Here is a 14,352-nt window from a genome sequence, read left to right on the forward strand (position 1 = left end):
TCTGAGTGAAGAATTTTGCCCCTTAAATACCCCTGAGATATTTCACTTTTCACCATTACCCTATGACCTCTAGTTATAGTCTCACCTAACCTCAAAGGAAAAACCTGCTTTGCATACCTCTATTAAATCTCCCCTCATTTTCCTATGCTCCAGGGAATAAAATCTTATTCAACCTTTCCCTATGACTCAGGTCCTCAAAATCCCAGCAGCATCCTTGTAAATTTTTTTCTGCACTTTTTCAAACTTATTTAAATCTTTGCTGTAGGTAGGTAAACAGAACTGCCCACAATACTCAAAATGTGTCCATACCAACATCTTATACAACTCCATTATAATATCCTAACTCTTGTATTCAATACTTTGATTTATAAATGTCAATGTGCCAAAAGCTTTTTTACAACTCTATCTACCTATTGTGCCACTTTCAAGGAATTATAAATCTGTATTCCCAAATCTTATTTTCTACCATATTCCTCAGTACCCAACCACTCATTGTGTAAATCTTACCCTGATTTATCCTCCAAAAGTGCATGCTTGTCTGCATTAAATTCCATCTGCTTTTTTCAGCCTATTTTTCCAGCTGATCCAGATCCCCTTACAAGCTTTGATAGCTTTTGTCACTGTCCACAAAGTCCTGAATCTTGATGTCCTCCAAAAATGTGCTGATTTAGTTTACCACATTATCATCCAGATCATTAATATAGATGACAAACAGCAACGGACCCAGCACAACACTAGACACAGGGCTCCAGTCAATGAGGCAACCATCTAACACCATTCTCTGGTTCTCCCACTCAGCCAATGTTAAATCCAATTTACTACTTCATTCTGAATGCCAAGCAACTGAACCTTTTAGAAAAGCCTCCAACGTGAACTTTGTCAAAACCCTTGCTAAAGTCCATGTAAACAACATCCACTACCTTTCCTTCATCAAATTTCCTGGTAACCTCCCTGAAAAACATTGGTGTTTGAATGCCGAAAGATTGGTCAGACATGTCCTACCATGCACAAAGGCATGTTGACCAGCCCTAATCAGGCCCTGTCTATCTAAATATTTTGTCCTTCAGAATATCTTACAATAATATACCCTCTACTGATGTCAGGCTCACTGGCTATAATTTCCCATCTTATTCTTAGAGACTTTCCTGAATAATGGAACAAAATCAGTTATCCTCCACTCTTCTAGCATCTCACCAGTAGTTAAGGACGTCTTAATTCCCTCTACGAAGGCCCCAGCAATTTCGGCACTTGCCTCCCACTTGGTCCAAGAGGACACCTTGTCAGGCCCTGAGGACTTACCCTCCCTTGATTTTCCTCAAGACAGCAAGCATCTCCTCTTCTGTAATCTAGATATGGTTCATGACCTCTCTTCTGTTTAGCCTCAGTTCTATAAGTTCTGTGTCCATCTCCTGAGTAGATACAGATACAAAAATGTGCCACAGTGGTATAGCTATTAGCATAATGCTATTACAGCTTAGGGTGTTACAGATCAGAGTTTAACCCCAGCATCCTCTGTAAGGAGTTTGTACGCCTTCCCCATGAAATGTATGGTTTCCTCTCACAGTCCAAATACATACCAGTTAGTAGGTTAATCAATCAATGTAAATTGTCCCATTATTAGACTAGGATTAAATCAGTGGATTGATGGTGGCGTGCCTCAAAGGGCCTATTCTGCACTGTGTCTCTAAACAAAAATAAAATTTTAAAAATCAATTTAAAATCTTCTTAATCTCTTTTGGTTCCATGCATAGATGACTACACTGATCCATTTGCTCTTAACATAACTGTAGAAACCTCTTGGGACTCTTCTTTACCTTGTCCGCCGGGCAACCTCCTGCCTTCTTTGAGCCACCTGATTTCCCTCTTAAGTCTTCCCTTGCACTTCTGGTACTCCTCAAATGCCTCATTTGTACCTCGCTGTCTATTTCTGCATTGCACCTCCTTCTTCTTAACCAGGTCCTTAATACCCTTTGAAAGCTAAGGCTCCATAAATCTGTTAGCCTTTCCTTTTATCCTAGCAGGAACACACAAACATTGTACTCTCGATATTTCACTTTTGAAGCCCTGTCCCCATGTCCAAAGTATCCTTTCCCAGAAAGTAGCCTATCCAACTCCACACCTACCAGGTTCATTCTAATACCATTAAAATAAGCCCTTCTCCAATTCAGAATCTCAACCCAAAGCCTAGGCCTATCATTTTCCATAATTATCTTGAAACTTATGGAATTACAATCACTAGGTCTAAAGTGTTCCCCTACATACACTTCCGGTCTAAACCAACGGAACCCAGGAACATTGAGCTGCCAGTCCTGCCACCCCTGCAACCAAGTCTCACTAATGGCTACAGTATCATAATGCCATGTGCTGATCCATGCTCTAAGCTGATCTGCCTTACCTACAATATTGCTTGCTTTGAAAAAGAGGAAACTCAGAACATTAGTCCCTCCATGCTCAGCCTTTCAGTTCTTGTCTTTGTAGGTAGGCTTAGCATCTGCTTTCCCCACAACCACTCTACTAGCTGCTCTGGCACTCTAGTTCCCATCCCCTTGCAACTGCAGCTTAACCACCCCCAACCCCTTACAGCACTAGCAAACCTTCGCAAAAGGATATTGGTCACCTTCCAGATCAGGAGCAAGCCATCCCATTTGTACAGGTCCCACCTTCCCTGGAAGAGAGGAAGTCCCTGTTGTACATACTATTTATTATAAATTGCTGTAAGTTGCACATTTAGATGGAGACATAACAAAGATTTTTATTCCTCATGTATATGAAGGATGTAAGAGATAAAGTCAATTCAATTCAATGATCTAGAAGTTCTGAAGCCCTCACTCCTGCACTATGTCCTTAGCTGCATGTTAAACTGCAGTATCTTCCTATTTCTAGTCTTACTAGCATGTAGCCTTTGGTAGCTATCCCAAGATCATCACCCTGGAGGTCCTATCCTTTACCTTAGCACCTAAATCCCAGACCTCACTTTATAGGACCTCATCACCCTTCCTGCCCATGTCACTGGTACTGACATGGCTTCTCCCCCTCCCACTTAGGAATACCATGAAATCAATCTGAGTATTTTTGGTCTATTCCCCTAACCATTAAATCCCCATCATTACTGCTCACTTCTTCATCCCCCTTCCCTTCCAAGTCACAGAGCCAGATTCATTGCCAGACTCCTGACCAGAGGCTTTCCTCTGCTAGGTTGTCCATCATAGTATTCAAAACAATATACTTGTTATTGATGGGAATGGCCTCAGGGTGTCCTGCACTGGCTGCCTATTGCCTTTCTCTCTCCTGACAGTCACCCAGTTCCCTGTGTCCTACACCTAAAATCTGTAAGCTGCAGCTTGTGTGATCTCTAGATCCACAGTATCCATCAGGAATGTAGCTGAGCAAATGGAGGCCGTGTCAGTGAGAGCCATGACTGAAACTCTGTAAGTTCTAACGTTGTGATAGAGATAGATGAGATGGACCAGGCATTAAGATAGCAAAATTTGGGGAGGCTGATTTCAACATGGCACAACAGGATAAAAGTGGACTGGGAGCGGCTATTGTAGTTAAGTTCATACACGACCAATGGGGGCCATTCAGAAATGAAACAGGGCTGAGGATCAATATGTTCTCATAAAGGAGAACAGTATGGCCAAAATTCCAAAGAACCCTGAGTATCAAGGAGCATTTGTGATTAGAAAAATTAAGAAAGTATAGCTTATGACAAGCTTAGAGAAAACAGAATAGGCCTGTCAAGAGATTGAAGGTCTAAGGAGGATGTGGAGATATCATAAGGGAATTCTCATCTATATTCACTATGAAAGAGAACGTTATAATTGGGGAATTCGAGCAGTCTAGAACAAATTACCATGAAAAAGTATGAAATTACCATGAGGAAGATGTCTTTGTGGGTTTAAAAGGATATAAATCACCAGGGCCTGATGAGATATATCTGAGGCTGCTTTGGGAGGCATGGAAGAAGGCTGCAGGGCTTGACAGAGATTTTCAAATCTTTGACCACAGAAGAGAGAGGCAGAACGACTAGAGGACAGCAAGTGTCCTTCACTAGAGAAGGGCAGCGGTGATTAGTCATATAATTATAAGCTGGTGAGTGTAACATCGGTGAAAAGGGAAGTTATTTAAAAAAAACTCTAAGGGACAGCATAATTCTGGCCTCGGAGGGGCAGAGCACTTGACTAGTGACAGATAGGATTTGTTAAAGGGAAGTCCTGTTTAGATAATTTGGTGACTTTTTTTGATAAGCATAATGTAGTTGATGTAGTTTATATAGGCTCTAGCTGGGCCTTTGACAAATTCAACTTTGGAGACTGGTTCAAACATAAAAACCCATCGGATCCTGGACAACTTGGTAAACTGGATCTGAAACTGATTTAGTGAGGGTAGATAGTGAGAATCTTTTCCCTTTATCAGAGATGTGATAGGAAGCAGAACGGCGATGGCTGATTTTGTAATCGGAAGCTTGAGACTAATGGCGTGCCACAGGGAACTCTGCAGAGGCCTGTGCTGTATTTTTTGTATATAAGGACCCGGATGAAAATGCAGGAGGCATTCTTACTAAGTTTGCTGATGACACAAAAATTGGTGGTGTTATTAATACTGAGCACAGTGAACATTAGGTACAGAACAGTGTTGTTGAGATGGTAAGATGGGTGAAGAAAAGGTAAATTTAATTTAATTTTAGAAAATGTGAGGTACTGCCTATGGCTAAGATAAACAATGAATGGTAGGATCTAAGGTGTGGTGAGGAACACAGGTAATGATTGTACTAAACACAAAGAGATTCTGTAGGTGCTGGAGATCCAGACCAACAAATAAAATGGAATGCACAACTGGTCAGGCAGCATCTATGGAGGGAAATAAACAGCCGACGTTTCAGGCCAAGACCCTTCATAGGCATACATTGATGGCAACATGGCAGGTAGTTAAGGTCATTAAGAAGCAATGTTTGCCTTCAGTAACCAGGACATGGAATGTAAGTGCGGGGAGGTTACCTACCAACTACATAAGAGATAAGTGCAGTTCTGATCAACACTATATAGAAAGGGTTTCATTTCACTGGAGATTCCCTAGAACTATTCCCTGGGTTGGAGTGATTCAGCTATGAAGAGTGACTTGGAAAGGCTGGGTTTGTTTCCTTTGGAACATAGGAGGCTGATGGGGTCCTGAATGAGGTATACAAAATTATGAGGGGCTTTGAGAGGGTAGATATTGAGAATCTATTCCTCTTAACAGAGGTGTTCAGAGGTGGCAGAGGAAATTTAGAGGACATGTAAGGAAGAGTTTGTTTTCACCCAGAGGGTAGTTGGAATCTGGAACACTTTGCCTGAATGAATATAAGATGCAGGTACTCCCACAACATTTAATCAGGACTTGGTTAAGGACTTGAATCACCATGGCATAGAAGGCTACAGGCCAAGAGCTGGAAAATGGGATCAGTATAATAGGTCAGACCACATTTGTAGTACGATGAGCAATTCGGGCCCCATATCTAAGAAAGGATGGGCTGTCATTGCTCAGGGTCTAGTGGAGATTCCAGTAATGGGTTAATATCTGGAGGGTGTATGATGGCACTGAGCCTGTGCTCACTGGAGTTTAGAAGAATGAGGGGGGACCTAATTCTGCTCCTATATCTTAAAGTCTTATGGTTTTAAAGGCACTTGTTAGCCATCAAGCAAATGGTGAGCCAAAGGGTTTGTCATATGCTGTATGACTGTTGATCGGTGTCTCTTAAGAAATGATTCAAAGGGAGTGAAAGGAAGAATACTGTGTAGTACAGGAGTAACTATATTTGTGTTACTCAAAGGGATAATATTGAGACTAAGATGACCAAAAATGGAAGGGAGCCATAGAGAATAAAGGCTGTGAGGTTATATAGATTCAATGAGCATGGTATATTTCTACAGATGTACCGTGGAGAGTATCTGCTAGGTTGCATCACTCTCTGTATGGGGGCAGCAATGCCCAGTACTGGAGAAGGCTGCAGAGGGTTATAGACTCAGCCAGCACTATCCTGCCCACTATTGAACATGTTCTCAAAATGCAATACCTCAAGAAGTTGGCATTGATCCTGATGGACCTCCTGCACCCAGAACATGCCATCTTCTTATTATGAGGAGGTACGGGAGCCTGAAGATAAACATTCAGAACTTTAAAAACTGTTTCTTCCTTTCTGCCATCCATGAATACTACCTCACTATTCTGTTCTCTTTCTACACTACCTATTCTTAAATATATTCTTATTGCAATAGATAGTCATTTTTATGTCTCGCACTGAACTGCTGCTGCAAAGCAACGAACATAACAACACGTGTCAGTGATAGTAACCCTGAGTCTGATTCTGAAAACATGGAGGAAAGTTTGAAATTTTATGGGAATGAGAAGGAACATAGGAAGGCATAAAAAGAATAAAAGTTTGAGGTTCCTGGGCTGGTCTCGGTGTCCAGGACTGTAATTCGCAGGCGCTCTCTGTTCATATTTACCTGGTCTGACGTGGAGGACTAATCATGCTGTCGTAAAGCAACTCAGTATTCTGTTCTTGCAATTCTGATTTGGACCCAACATTTTAGGACATTTATCTAAAGTGAATAAATATGTTACAAATTATAAAATAATATTTAAAATAAGATTAACTAAGAATACAATTAACTAATTTTTAAAAAGTAAATTAATACTAAGTAATTTTAACAGGCTACCTTTCCATTTGCTTCTTATTCAGCAGCCTGGAAATTCCCTTTGAAAACAGTGGAATATTAGACCCTGCACCTGTTGAAGAATCAGCGAAGTGATACCCAAGACTAGTGATGGGAGATATCAGCAGGACCGTGCTCCAGATCTGTCAGTAAATGCAGGATTTTAGGATTTGCCGTGGATGAGACTTGCTGCCATTTAAGTGCCGACTCTTTTCAGAACCACATTCAGGGATTTGCATTGACCAGAGAGTAAAAGCATGTACAATGATTAAGTTCAGTGTGTAGATTATGTTTTCCATCTTGTCGCAGCCCTGCTTCCAAATGTAGGAAAAGTGACAGAAGATGCTACAAATTGAGTGGTATTACCATCCCCGAGTCCCCACCATTAATGTCCAGTAGGGCGAGGGGAGGGGGAGAAGGGAAGGTAACTATTGACTAGAAATTCAACTGGTCTGCCACATAACTTCACTTGACTTTGTTCAAGATCTGGTGAGTATTCCGTAACCATAGAATAATCTTTCTGCAAGACACAAGTCAAGAGAATAATGCTGGAATTTTTCTCCATTGGATATCCCAATCCTGTTCGAATATACTCAGGGAACTTACTACGACCCAGAGATGTCAGTCTGCATCAAAACCGCCTCAGTCACATTAAGCATTAATTTCCTCTGATGTTCTAGTTACAAAGTGTACCATTTACAAAATATACTGCAGTACCTGCATTTGCTATTTTGAAAGAACCTTCCATGGATAAAGAATTCAGGCACGTGACATCTCATCTCGAGCTGGAAACATAATTGCTGTCTCTTCATCATTGCAGCTTCTAAATGCTGGAACTCTTTGCCAAAGCTATCATGAGAGTTCTTTCACCTGGGCCGCACGGTGAAGGAAAGTGGCTCACTGTGCAGAGGAGGTTAACAGGGTGCTTCCTGGACTGAAGAGTGTGTCTCATGAAGACAGTTTTGAGCAAGCTTGGGATTTTCTCATTTGAGCAAAGGAGGGTGAGGGCTGGCCTGAGAGTGATGAACAAAAGGTAAGTGGCATCGATTGAGTGGATAGCCAGAGACTTTATTGCAGGGTGGAAATGGTTAATACAAGCAGGCAGAGTTTTAAGGTACTTGGAGGAAAATATAGAGTGGATGTCAGAGATTAATGTGTGCATGGAACATGCTGCCAGGAATGATGGTAGAGGCAGATACATTAGGAGCATTTAAGAAACTCTTGGATAGGCACATAGACGATAGAAAAATGGAGGGTTATGTAGGAGGGGAGGAGTTTGGAGCAGGTTAGAAGGTCGATGTTATATTACTGAAGGGCCTTATTGTGCTGTAACATTCTAGGTTCTATGTTTGATTACCTTTTCAGGGACAAACCAAATAGAAAACGCTGGGAATACCCTTCAGGTCAGATAGCATCTGTGGAGAGAGAAAAGTAACATCTGAAGTCATTTAGATTTCCAGTGCCTTTGTTGCCTCTCACTTATCAAGGGAGAATAAGGGAGAATGCAGCCCACATCCTAAAATATTAATAGGTATCTGTGACTAAAAACAGAGGAGCAGTAATAAAAAAAAATTAAAGCGTGACATACAGAGGGTAGTAACCCATGAATATCTACAATATCTAATAAGGTCCAAGAAAGGACTGACAATAGATTAGACACTGTTCAATCAACAAACGTAACTGGACTGATGTGCTGGGCAATTAAAAGAGCAGAAGTCCAAACCCTGCGTACATTCTTTTTTCAAAATCTTGCTCTTGTGTAATAAATTGCGGGTTTCAAGACTGAAGAGCGTTGTTTTTCGTTGTGGGGGTGAAAGGAGAAGTGTATGGGAATCAAGAGTCCAGAATTTTGGTCACGGCACCGCATCGAGAAAGTGACGCCCTGGCTACGAGAGGAAACGGGCTGTAGTATAACTCGGCTGTGATTTCGCATGATTTCCAGGCAATTTTAATCTTCGAATCATTGTAGTGCCAAAATTAGTAATGAATAAACTTTGTTTCCGGATTCAGAGCAACCTGCAAGAGAGCAGGAGACTGCGGCCAGTGGTTCGGATCAAACTCCGCTGTTTTATGTGGATAACTTGGGAATGATATTGGAATCAAGTGAAGTGTCCCATCCCGACACAGAAAATGCTTCATGATGTCCAACGTGCGCGCGCACACGCACACAAACACACACCTACACCCTTGCAAACACTCCCTACAAATTCACATCCATGCCCTATAAATAACAAGAAGGGATACTACAAGATCACATCGAGGAAGACGGGAACAATGTTAGTGAGGGAAGTAAACACATTATACGGCGTACTTGGGTCGGGAGAACCTACAATGAATATTGCAGGAAGAGGGCTGAATCAGATTGAAGGGAATGAAGTGGCCGGCTGTGAGTTAACACGTGAAAATGCGTGACAGAGGCAGTATAAACCAGAGACAAGAGCGTGTGTGTGTGTGTGTGTGTGTGTGTGTGTGAGAGAGAGAGAGAGAGAGAGAGAGAGAGAGACAGACAGACAGACAGACAGACAGAGAGAGAGAGAGAGAGAGAGAGAAAGAGAGAGAGAGACAGAGAGAGAGACAGACAGAGAGAGAGAGAGAGAGAGAGAGAGAGAGAAAATTGTTTGGAAAGGACAATCCACATTGTCCCATTTTTTCCTTACTTACACTGCTTGTATAACCAAATGAGAAATTTGGGTGTACAATTGTTCCCTTTAAAACAATTGTTTCCGGAACATGATTCTCTGGCAAGTTGTTAATGCTGACTCAATGGTACGCGCTCCCTGTCTAAAACTTATTGCGCGGGACAGTTCGAAGCAGACTGTGAAGAGAGCAGCGCCGCCCGGCTCGCGACCACACTGTCACGCTACCCTTAAAGCATTTTATATATTGGTGATTGGAGAGATACGCGAAAGTAGAAACAGAAGTAATCGCCCTGCAAAAATCCCTATGCAATGAAAACTGTGGAAAAATTTTGAAATCGAAATTGCTCAAAGCGAAAAAGCTTCACAGATGCCACCACCTCCGCAATCCCAAACCAATGTTTATAAATCAAGGGGAGCGAGGGGACAGTGTGGAATGGATCGACTGAAATAAAAATTATCACTATCCTGAGATATAGATGCACATAAATTATTTTCGCTTTTTGTCTTTAAATAATATCTGGTCAGCTATCCGAGCCGCGGTTGTATGGAGCCCCACTGCGGTCTCCCGTTCCTTCCACTGGTCAGCTTCAATGTGTTGTGTCTCACAGTCGCTAGTGTGGCTTTTGAGTTTCCGTGACTTATTTTCCGGAATCTCACGCCAAATATGGAGAAAAGGAGGGACGGAGGCGTTCTCTAGCCCGCCCCTGTCTCCCGCCGGATCCTCTCGCCATACATGGACAGCCAAATGCAACCGGAATCCCTCTCTTAACTCTTGGAAATGCTCGGCCGCGCAGAAGTATTCAGTTAGCAATAGCGCATCGCCAGCCCAGGAATGGGGAGAGGGGAAGGAGGGAGTGGGATTTGTCCCTTCCGCTCTTGGCCCGAGTGCTGGCCGGGCCCATGGGACTGTTCCCTACCCGGCGCCGAGGGGAGGGGCAGCGCTGGCGTCTTGCACACCCGCGCTAGCGCGTCGCAGCCCTTTTCCTCTCTCATCCATATATGGTCTCTTACGTCACGGGGCATTCGCTGGGTCGGGATAAATAGTAAATGAAGCTCGAGAGAGGGAGGCTGAAGCAGAGAGAAAGTGTGTGAGAGAAGTGGCAGAGATTAGCAGCAGTTTTAAGGGAGCTAAACATTTAATAAGCGGCAGGGGAAAGAGCCCTGCCACTTAGGCTTTCCGAATCAGGGCAACCCCACACTGACATAGCCCGGCTTCACCACTGACACTAACGATAACTGGAGGCAGGAGGAGAGGAAGAAAGAGAGAGAAAAGTTTTCATTTTGATCCGAATTCCGGCCAAAACAAACGATGACAGCGAAAACGGTGGAGAAAATCCCGCTGCCGCTCGGAAATCTCTTTCACCAGCTGCCCGAAAGCATGTTCCCCGTGGAGGAGATCAGTTCGATGCCCACGTCCGTCACTATCTTCCCTAACCCTGAAATGGCACAGTATGAGCAGATGGCCTCAGGTAAGCAACTTGGGCACCGTGCACCTATTCGGTATGCGCGACTTGTAGGGAGGGCGGCCGCTGCTGCGAACCCCCCGCGCATCTTCATTTGTTTCATGCAACAGTTTGTTTAGTAGCGCAGAGGCGACCGGACTTTCCACCTCATTCATTCATTTCGCGGGCGCTAGAAATCATTAACCAGGAAAATCGCGTGAACCCGACGTGAAAATAGAATGCGCCGTAATGTTATTTTTTTTAAGTTAAATATCTTGGAACGTGGGGTTGTTTGGTGAGCCGTTTAGTCTGGCATCCAGTTTGTTGTGTTTGGTGGCTCCTGTTTACTTGTTGATGAAGGGGTTGTGTCTCAGGTGCGCCCCGTCAGTCCCACCTCCGCTTGTAGTTACTTCTCCAAACCTACGTGAAACTCCGCGTTGCATCCTTCAGGCTCCAACAATTGTCCTTTACTTTTCAGATGGGATAATCAACGTGGACATGGCCAGCGACAAAAGAGCGATCGATTTACCTTATCCCAACAGCTACCACCTACCCTCTGCACACAGAACACAGACTGTTGGCTACACAGGCAAATTTTCCATCGAGTCTCAGTGCGCCAGTCCCAACTGGAATCCTGAAGGTATCATCGTGAGCGCCGGGGTCCTCGGAATCCCCGCATCGTCCTCCTCTTCATCGTCGTCCTCCTCCTCCACGGCTTCTCCAAACCCGCTCTCCAGTCCCCTCAGCTGCACGATGGCGCAGAGTCAGAACGAGATGGAGCATATGTACTCGCCGCCACCTCCTTACACCTGCGGGGAGATATATCAAGACCCGACTCCTTTCTACAGCACCTCCACTGGCACCCTCGGGTACCCTCCTCCCCCGTCCTACCCTTCTCCAAAACCGATGGTAGACAGCACTTTATTCCCCATCCTGCCGGACTATAGCAGCATCTTCCAGCCCCAGCACCCGCACCGAGACCTGCACCCGGGGACCGAGCGCAAGCCTTTCTCCTGCCCCGTGGAACCCGGCAGAATGGCACCGCCTCTGACTCCGCTTTCCACCATCAGAAACTTCACCCTGGGCAACCCGGCAGGGGAGGGCTCCCGGCTGCCCAGTGCATACGGCGGACAGAACCTACCTCTCCGGCCCATCAGGCTCAGGAAATACCCAAACCGCCCCAGCAAGACCCCGGTGCACGAGAGACCTTACCCGTGTCCGGCCGAGGGCTGCGACCGGAGGTTCTCTCGCTCCGACGAACTCACCCGGCACATTCGGATCCACACGGGGCACAAGCCTTTCCAGTGCCGCATCTGCATGAGGAACTTCAGCCGGAGCGACCACCTCACCACCCACATCCGCACCCACACCGGCGAGAAACCCTTCTCCTGCGACTTCTGCGGCAGGAAGTTCGCCAGGAGCGACGAGAGGAAGAGGCACACCAAGATCCACCTGAGGCAGAAGGAGAAGAAGCTGGCCAGCGAGAGGGCGGCCAGTTCCTCTGTGGGACCTCTCTGCAGCGGCAGCAGTCCCTTGCCTCTCTGTCCGCCCAGAACAGTCTAAACTGGAAACACAACCCGCTAAGAAATGACACTACTGTACCCGAAGGCAAAGCACCTAAGGGCGTAGACAGAGTATTTATGGCAGATTGCACCCGAATTTCTGACAGTTCCTTGATATACTGTTTGCTGCTTCGTCTCCAAGAACATGAGAACGCCCCTCTCCCCTGAAGACCTTTTGGGGAAAGCACATTGACTTTTTTTTTCTTTATCTCGGCTTTTCTTTGTATTATTTTGCAGCACACGTTTTCTGGTTTCCCACAACGGCTAAGGTAGTCAGGACACTGCACATGCCGTATTAACGATCGGTGCCACCTGCCAGTCCCTCCCCGCCGTTCGGCGAGGCACAGCCTTCCCTCCAAAGCCACTTCCTAAACATGTAACCGGCGTGAGGTGGCTTGAAAACGACCTTGGAGGGAAGGGACTTGAGGCGGAGAAGGTGTGGTCGCGGGGAACTTGTATGCAAGATAGGAAAGGGATGTTTTGTGGAAAAGGCAGCGAATGTTTTCTGAGGAAATTAGCTTCGGCACTTTTTTTTATTGGTCACTAATATTTTCAACAACAAAAAAAAAGCTAAGCATGATAAGCAATGTAAAAGCTCTCTAATCGGATAAGCATAACCAGGAACAGGCTTCCTTTTGCTGAACCCTTAAGTTTAGTACAGCAAACAATTCATATTTTAATTCTTTCCTAGTGGTGTAACCGACGCCCAAAGGAAAAAGGGGGTTAGAGAATTCAAACCGGATCAGAGAATACTGAGAGACAACTTTATCCCGTGTTAGTTTAAATCGCAAGTGGATGTTTTGTACTTTCGCATTTGAACTCTGCATGCTGAGATTTTTTGGTGCCTTGTTTATTGTGGACGATTCTATATGTCTGCATGTAAATATCCGGCCTTAAAGACTGACCATGGCAATCGTGAAATCGCCAATAACCTTCACAAGCTGGCGAAACGGTTCAATTCCTGCCAATTAATATGGAATTTTTTAGAAAATATTTTTGTACGTGTTTTGTGCTAATATTTCCAAGTGTTTCATATTTTGTAGCAAAGCTCTGGTTGTAAAGAGTGTGAATAATTCTTATGTTGCTGATGCTGACCTGTCAATTGTTTAATGTATTGGTGTAAAACCACTAACTGGGTGAAAATTGAACTAATTGCTCCCGTCAAACTTTACTGTTTTATGGTTATATTGATGTAAATATAATTTTGCAAAATATGTATATTGTGTGTGTGTGTGGGTTTTCATAAACTGCATTCGAAATGAATCATTTATATGCCATTCGGATTTTTCTGATCTGAAATGTACTGTCTAAAGACAATGAAGCGGGGTCAATAATAACTTACAAAAAAGAATTGGGTTAATGAAAAAGAACAAATTTCACGAAATGCGTCAGTGATATTAAACCTAATTCTGATTCTGAAGAGGGGTAAAGAGAGAAGCAATGGATCTAAGTGGTTAGTGGTTATACGACTGGCCCAATACTTCTCTCTATTGAGAATCATTCCATAATTCTGACCTTTTATCCAGAACTCCCAGTCCAGTCAGTACCACAATGAAATGTCAGCCTGTACTGTGGATCCCAGATTGGGCAGGGACCTTGCATTCACGGGGTTGTGTGATCCAGAGGCAATTGTGCGCCAATGAGCAAAGCCAACAGCAACAACAACCGATTATGTACCTTCCATTTGGCGTCTAATAAGTCGCCCAGGCGCCCTATTCTTCAGCAGCCACTAGCTTTCAAAAACGTGGCGAATATGCAGGCTGATAGATGTGTATTCCTTTATGTGCAGATGATAGGGTCGCTCCGGAATGTGCTTACCCCACGTAACTCACTTAGAAGCTTAACTGAAAAAAAATAAGAAATGGGGCATACCTGGGGAAGTTTCTTTTTAACATGTCACGAAAGATTGTTTACTCAGATAGTTCTGAATTGCTTTCGAACAGTCCGTTTCCATAACGGGGCTAAAAACTGGGTTTTTAGGACGTGCAGCCATGGCACCAGCCAACCAAAACAT

At 44.2% G+C, this 14,352-nt stretch overlaps 1 protein-coding gene and 1 long non-coding RNA gene across 3 annotated transcripts; one reads left to right on the forward strand and one right to left on the reverse strand.

Annotated features, from left to right (window-relative positions):
• Positions 1-1,299: 1,299 nt before the first annotated feature.
• LOC132379463 (uncharacterized) lies at positions 1,300-9,048 on the reverse strand. 2 transcript variants are annotated; one of them, XR_009507428.1, is made up of 4 exons: positions 8,053-9,048; positions 6,699-6,838; positions 6,486-6,581; positions 1,300-1,409 (listed from the first exon to the last, which is right to left on the reverse strand). It is a non-coding gene; the product is annotated as an uncharacterized LOC132379463 (long non-coding RNA). The 2 variants fall into 2 exon arrangements; XR_009507427.1 differs by lacking the exon at positions 8,053-9,048 and having other exon boundaries at positions 6,699-7,963.
• Positions 9,049-10,244: 1,196 nt separating this feature from the next.
• On the forward strand, positions 10,245-13,583 carry egr2b (early growth response 2b). The gene is made up of 2 exons (XM_059948034.1): positions 10,245-10,803; positions 11,255-13,583. Exons 1-2 carry the CDS (start codon positions 10,644-10,646, stop codon positions 12,337-12,339), a joined length of 1,245 nt encoding a protein of 414 aa, XP_059804017.1. The 5' UTR covers positions 10,245-10,643; the 3' UTR covers positions 12,340-13,583.
• The last annotated feature ends 769 nt before the right edge of the window (positions 13,584-14,352 follow it).

The sequence above is a fragment of the Hypanus sabinus genome, chromosome 22, assembly GCF_030144855.1.
Source record: "Hypanus sabinus isolate sHypSab1 chromosome 22, sHypSab1.hap1, whole genome shotgun sequence".
Classification (NCBI taxonomy): Eukaryota; Metazoa; Chordata; class Chondrichthyes; order Myliobatiformes; family Dasyatidae; genus Hypanus; species Hypanus sabinus.